Raw genomic sequence first — 6,519 nt, 5'->3', positions numbered from 1 at the left:
TAGCTTTAGTAGGACTAGTAATTTAGTATAATAAAGTTTATTAGAGTAGTTTAGGAGTAAGAATCCTTATCTAACTACACTCATGGGTTACCTATGGATTTTTATTAGTTTTAAAGCAATTAGAATTTGTTTTGGGTTAGTCTTGTAGTCTAAATTGGGCTTTGTGAAAGGGCATCCAAATTCTCATGGAGAGAATATAAATAGAGTCATTGTGATTTCAACTTTGCAAGGATTGATTTTTTTTATTGGTAGGAAGGGGAAATGATTTCATGAAATAAAGTTTGGTGGTAAATTTCAGTTGTTGCCTGGACTTTTTATCTTTTCTTCTTCTTTCTCGCCTATTTCTTCTTCTTTGTGATTTATCTCCTAGTCGTTTACCCTAACAGCATGAGTTCTTCTCTTTCTTAATCTCTTCCTTATTCTTTGGTAGACAGCAAGCTACCTATTTGGTTCTTCATCCTTAATCTCTTGCACACACCAAGCATGTACATTTAAGTATCAACAAGTAGACAGATAAATAGAGAGAGAAACACTATAAAAATCATCAAATTGAACTGCTTCTACAACAGCTATAATAGTATCCTAACAGTGAATAGCGGTGAAGGTCTATCAATATTATCCCAAACAATGAATTGAAAGAGAAAAGGATTATTTTTTAAATGATCAATTGGGAAAAATACAAACCAATAAAAAATGGAACAAGAATACAATAAATGGAAATGGATGCAAATAGGTTGACTTTAAATGGGCAAAATGGGAAATGGCACCCTCATTTCAACTGCCTGGAATCCACATCTTCCTTTTCAGTGATATTGCTTTCTGTGTTGGTCTGCATTTCAAGTAACTTTCGTTGTTCTTCTTCACTCCCTTCTGTTTTTGTTTCTGCAACAGCCTTAGGCTTGGTGCTTGTAGACTGCTGGTACATAATTCCACCAAACATACAAATTAATAGCCCCACTGTCCCCACCAGTGTAGAATGTTTGTCCCAGATTACTAGATTGATCACAACTGTTAAGAGTTTGTTCACTATGCCCAACACAGTGAATCCAGTTGCAGAAATTGCCCTTCGGCAAGAGAACCCAAAAAAGGAGATGGACAAACCAAATAAGCAGGACAAGGCCACAGGAAAAATGACCCCAAAAGAGTACCAATCTGACTCATCCGAAATCTCATGCTTTATCTTCTTCAACTCCCCCATTATAAGTAGCTCCAACGGGAACAGAAGGAGGGCCTCAAAATTGTTGTAGAGAACAAGACCCCATGTATTGAGGCCAATTGTCATCACCACATGCTTTATGTACACAAAGTCGATAGACATACTAACCAGGTAAGCCAAGGCCCAGCTATAGGCAGTCAGGGTAAACTGGTAATCAGTTATGACATAAAGCACACTTCCTCCAAAAATGGTAGCTAATGACATCCACGTCTTGATTGAAGGCCAGGGTTGGTGCAAGTAATGCGTTTCTCCAATTGCAACAAAAATGGGGACTGCAGACCGGAAAACAATGAAAGTATCAACATTGGCATGGAGAAGGAGCTCACTGTTTGTAAAGAGGGAGAGGTAGAATATCACTGCTGCAGGTAGAAAGCGCCACATAGTCCTTAAGTCAAGTGGGTCGTGCTCTACAACTTTGAGCTTCCCACAAAGGAAGACCCCAGCAGCGCTGGTGAAGTACTGCAAGGCAGTCAGTGCCCCGGGGTAAGGGAATTTCATGACAGCCCACTTGTTGATGATAGATAGAAGAGATGCTGAAATGCAGTATCCGGCAGCGATGCCATACACTGAAGCATGTTGGAGAAAGCTACTGTACCAGGTTGCTTCAATTTCGCTCGAGGAGGAAGAAGTAGCATCTGGGTTTTTTTCCTCCTCGCAACTTCTGGCATTCTCCTCGTCATTAGACATCTGGAAAAGAGCAAAAACGCCCATTTAATTGGTACAAAACATGGATCTGTTTACAATCAATTAACCCAATCTGCTAATCTTTTAACAGATTGGACTCATTTAAGGTTTAAGTTACCCTGTTTTATGGTAATTTCTACATCTTTCCTATAAAATCAGAAAATGTAGCAATTGCAGGAAAACCTATTTCTCAAAACCCTGATGGTAATTTGTTTCTCCCGAGGAATAAGGATTTATCGAGCTCATTACATAGATCGACCAGATATTTTTACAAAGAACCAAGATCAAAAGAAATTAGTGAACAGCTAAAGATCGAAGCAGTTGCTTACCTCTGTCAGTCGACGACTGAGGGGCAGTGGTCGGCAAAACTACCTGGAACTCTCGAAGGCGGGTGGTCAATAAAGAGAATCCAATTAGACTTCAATCAAATGTGTTATAATTTATAAACAAGATCTCTTCCATTTTTTTCAGTGTCATAAGGGTAAAGTGGGGAACCAGTCGAGCTACCCCTCGACGCCAGTGCTAGTTACACCAGTTCAGGCCCGAGCCCGGCCTTCCATGAAAAATATTTTATTATATTAAAATCTCTCAAAACCTAAAAATAATAAAAGATATTACTATTATACTTGAAAAGAAGAGGAGTAACAAAGAAAAAAATATTGTACATATATTTTTTATTAAATGAAATATGTTTTTATTATATAAATATAAATTATCAAGTTGGACTTGAACTCAGGTCAGGCAATTTTGAAAAAGCTCGAGTTCGGTTCAAAAAAAGTTGGGCCTAGTGTTTTAGGCCCGAGCTCGAGCCCGCAAGCCTAAAATCATGTCCAAGTCCAACTTAGAATTGGTTGAACCAGGCTAGCCCATTGGGCTACCTGGCCCATTAACAAGTCTACTCTTTAATAGGGATGGCAATCTAGCTATCATCAAGCCGGGTCTATGTCAAGTCCAAGTAGAACCAGAAAATTGACCCGACAAGAAATACTAAGGATCCAAAACTAAACCAAACCCATTATGATCTATAATTTTAGACCCAAAACAGAATCAATCAATTCTCAAGACAATCGGGGTTGACTTGATGAACCCGATTATATATATAATTAGATCAGGTCTAAGTCAATTCAAGACTAGGTAAAACCAGTTCCAAACTAGTAATAATTGGGACAATATATCAAGAATCATAACCAACCTATTGGTTCTAATTCTTGAAACCGGCCCAATCAGTTTAGGTCTCATCAAAGTCAAGTCAACCCTAACCCATTGACATCCCTCAACCTCCCAACCTCTATCCACCCCAAAACCCGTAGTAAGTTTTTTTGTATAAGCAAAAGATCCATTGGAAACAACAAAAATTAAGGATATAAAATAAGACCTCTCATACAGAGACATGAGTTATTCCTTGAAGGGTGGGGTCTAGGGATCAAAATATGAATTCTATTGACATTGGCCATTTTAGCAATGTCATGAGCAGGGCCCACATCATTCCTGTTTACATACATTATATTTAGTTCCGCAAAAAAGGAAAACAGATACTTGATGTGCTCGAGCAGTGTCTGTTCATTCCACCTTGTGTTTCCCGTGATTCCTTTGAGCTTTAGCAAAATCTCCTTTGCATCTGACAAGATGGTACTGATACCTAGCAAAATGAGTCTTTTCAAGCCTCTAATGACTGCCTAAAGCTCAGCTTCTGAGGCGTTAAAGGCCTTGCACTATTGTCCTTCTGCAATGCAAACATTGTGTGTGTAAGATAATAAATACAAACTCGTAGAGGCTGAGCTAGTAGTTGTGTTCCAAGATCCGTCAACTATAACTACTTAGTGGGAGTTTAGGGATAACTGATGGGTGGGAAGGGAAATGTGATCATTTTGGTGGTGAGTCTGAAACCAATTTAGAGCTCCTATATTTAGGACATAAGTGTTTGCTTTTCTCATGACTTCAAGGGGGTCTGAGGACTTTCCTTCGAAGAGCATATCATTCCTATGATCCCATAGTGCTCTCAAGATGGCTAGCAGTCTAGCCATGCAGAAATTTTGGAGATCGTTTTTCTCGGGATTCCTTTCTAACCACAAGGTTAGGAAGTCTGGTGATCCTAATGCGATGAAGCCAATTTGAGCCATTAGTGACACTACTCTTGCTAGAGAACATTCAAAGAAGAGGTGCACCTAAGTTTCTGGATTGAAGCCAATTTGAGCCATTAGTGACACTACTCTTGCTAGAGAACATTAAAAGAAGATGTGCACCTAAGTTTTTGGAGCATTTCCACAGAAAACAGAAGAGATGTCCCCTGAGTGCCGCAGGAACCATGTTGGCTGCTTCGTTTTGACCTCATTCATCAATAGTTTCCAACCAAAGAGTTGACATCATAGAGGAGCTTTTGTGGCTCACAGCCTAGACCACTTGATTTGTTCACTGGAAGGGCCCACTTTTTCAATTCTTGAGAAGCTCCTATGAGCCGAGTGGACTGAATAATTGCCATCCTTTGAATTCTTCCACAACAATTTATCCCCTTGGTGTCAAGGGTTCAAGGGTATACTTAAGATAGCATCAATTGAGGAGTCTTCAAAAACTTGGTGTAAGAGCTAGGAGTTCCATTCTCTAAGAGATGTGATGAAGTCTTTTATCATCCAATGTCGCACAATAGAGATTTGGAACTCGTCGGATGTGAGGTTTATTGGTGGGGACCCAAAGAATCTAGGGATCTGTTAGGGAGTTTAGTTTTGCTCCATCTCCTATTTTCCAATATAGGTGAGGGGTTAAGAGGTCCCTAACACTTAGGATGTTTCTCCACCAATAGGAGTGGGACCTTTTTGCTTTGACCTCGAAGATAGTCTTGAATCCCAAATATTTTGCCTGTATTTGTTTCTTCTAAAACTCATCATCACTCGTAAAGAATCTCTAAAATTGTTTGGCAAAGAGTGCCTTGTTCATTGGTTCTGCCTGTCTAAGCCCCAAACCTCCTGCTAATTTCAGTTTGCAAATTCTGCTCCAAGAGATGTTATGCTCACCATGCTGATTTTTTCCCCTTGCCACCAAAAATTTCTTTGGAGTTGGTCTAATTTCTTTAGGATCTTCTTTAGAAATAGGACGTAAGCATCTGGTAGACTAGAATATTTTGGGCTACTTCTTTTAACATAGTAGTTCTGCATGCTTGCAAAAGAACTTTTGCTTTCCAAGAGTCCAACTGATTTTCAACCTTCAAGAGAGTTTCCTCAAATGGCTTAGTCTTGCTTTTTTGCTTCATCCACCCAGGCACCAAGGTATTTGATGTTGGGCTGCATTAGAATCCAAACCCTCCCTACACATGAAATGCAAAAGCTTCCCCAAGGCTACCCTCCCTGCATTTAAGGGTAGGGTGGGTTGAGTTTAGAACTCATATCTAATTTCTTGTTATATATAAGCAATAAATAAGTAAAATAATATGAACAAACATAAAAAATTTCAATTATTTGATTAAGACATGTAAAAAAACATAAGCTACCAATTTTCTTCCACATAAAATTCAAAATTTAAATTCAACACCTAATACATAAAGTTCATATGCTTTTTCTAACAAAATGCGGGTTGGATAAGGTTGGGTTTAGCCGAATATCATACCTTACCTGACATACCTGTACCTATACAAGTTGTTGAATCCCAAACCCCATCCTTGCCCCAAAATCTGTCATTCAAGCAACAAAACCTTCCCCAATGGGGAAGGTACCCACTAGGTAGGGTAGAAATGGTTGGGTCAGACCCTAGCTCAAAGCCTAATTTGAACAGAAATTTATAATATATTAATTATATATTATTAATAATATATTATATAATACTTTCTTGCTACTAATAATACTATTACATATTATTATATAATTAATAAATATTATTTTTTATTATATACATAATATTATTCGATAAAGCTCAGAGGGGCCCGAGGTTTATTTAGAGCTCAAGCCCATTGGCCAAAAAATTTGTCCAAGCCCGATGTCGAATGCGTCGAGCCAAGCCAACCTGTCAAGATACTTGGCCCATGAATAGGTCTACTTTTAGGATTTTCAATGGATTGGGCCTACCCAACATATTGAACCGATTAGGTCAGTTCTAGTTCCAATCCAATTATTATTGAGTAGGTTTTGGCTCTAGGTCTTGTGTCCTAGTTATTATCGATTTGAGATTGGTTTTGGTGGTCCCAAACTCATACAAACCAAAATGGACTAAAGTATAATATATTATATAATAGATTTTCTGTAATATTAAATATAGTTATATATGTCTAAAGATATAAATATAATGGCATGATAAAAGTTATTGATCATTGGTATTTACATACTAAAGGCCTAAAACCTAAAGCTTAGGCCCAAAGCCAATTTTTCGAGAATTAAATTGGGCATAGAACTAGAAAAGGGAGAGGTTCAAGCTTAGGTATTCAAACATATAATCAAATAAGAGTTCAAACCAAATGTGTTAAGATTGATTTCAAAATTTCTCATTTGTCTTAAAAAAGGTTGCTTTCAATTTTTATAAGTAAAATATTGAAAACAAGGAAAAAGCACTTTCTTTTTCTCTCAAACTCAAAGCATTAAGTCCTATTATCTCTCACTTCCTCCCTCCTTGTTGCTCTCTTCCTCTCCTTGTCTATA

At 38.0% G+C, this 6,519-nt stretch overlaps 1 protein-coding gene across 1 annotated transcript; it reads right to left on the bottom strand.

The window, feature by feature from the left end:
- Nucleotides 1-520: 520 nt before the first annotated feature.
- LOC148852541 (GDP-mannose transporter GONST3-like) lies at nucleotides 521-2,460 on the bottom strand. The gene is made up of 2 exons (XM_088947909.1): nucleotides 2,230-2,460; nucleotides 521-1,903 (listed from the first exon to the last, which is right to left on the bottom strand). The coding sequence occupies exon 2, from the start codon at nucleotides 1,901-1,903 to the stop codon at nucleotides 770-772; it is 1,134 nt and encodes a 377-aa protein (XP_088804035.1). The 5' UTR covers nucleotides 2,230-2,460; the 3' UTR covers nucleotides 521-769.
- Between the last annotated feature and the right edge of the window lie 4,059 nt (nucleotides 2,461-6,519).

The sequence above is a fragment of the Nelumbo lutea genome, chromosome 5 (genome assembly GCF_056320005.1).
Source record: "Nelumbo lutea isolate HS-2025 chromosome 5, American lotus-T2T, whole genome shotgun sequence".
NCBI lineage: Eukaryota > Viridiplantae > Streptophyta > Magnoliopsida > Proteales > Nelumbonaceae > Nelumbo > Nelumbo lutea.
The sequence above is the reverse complement of the archived record's forward strand: the minus strand, read 5'-3'. Positions and strand labels throughout refer to the sequence as shown.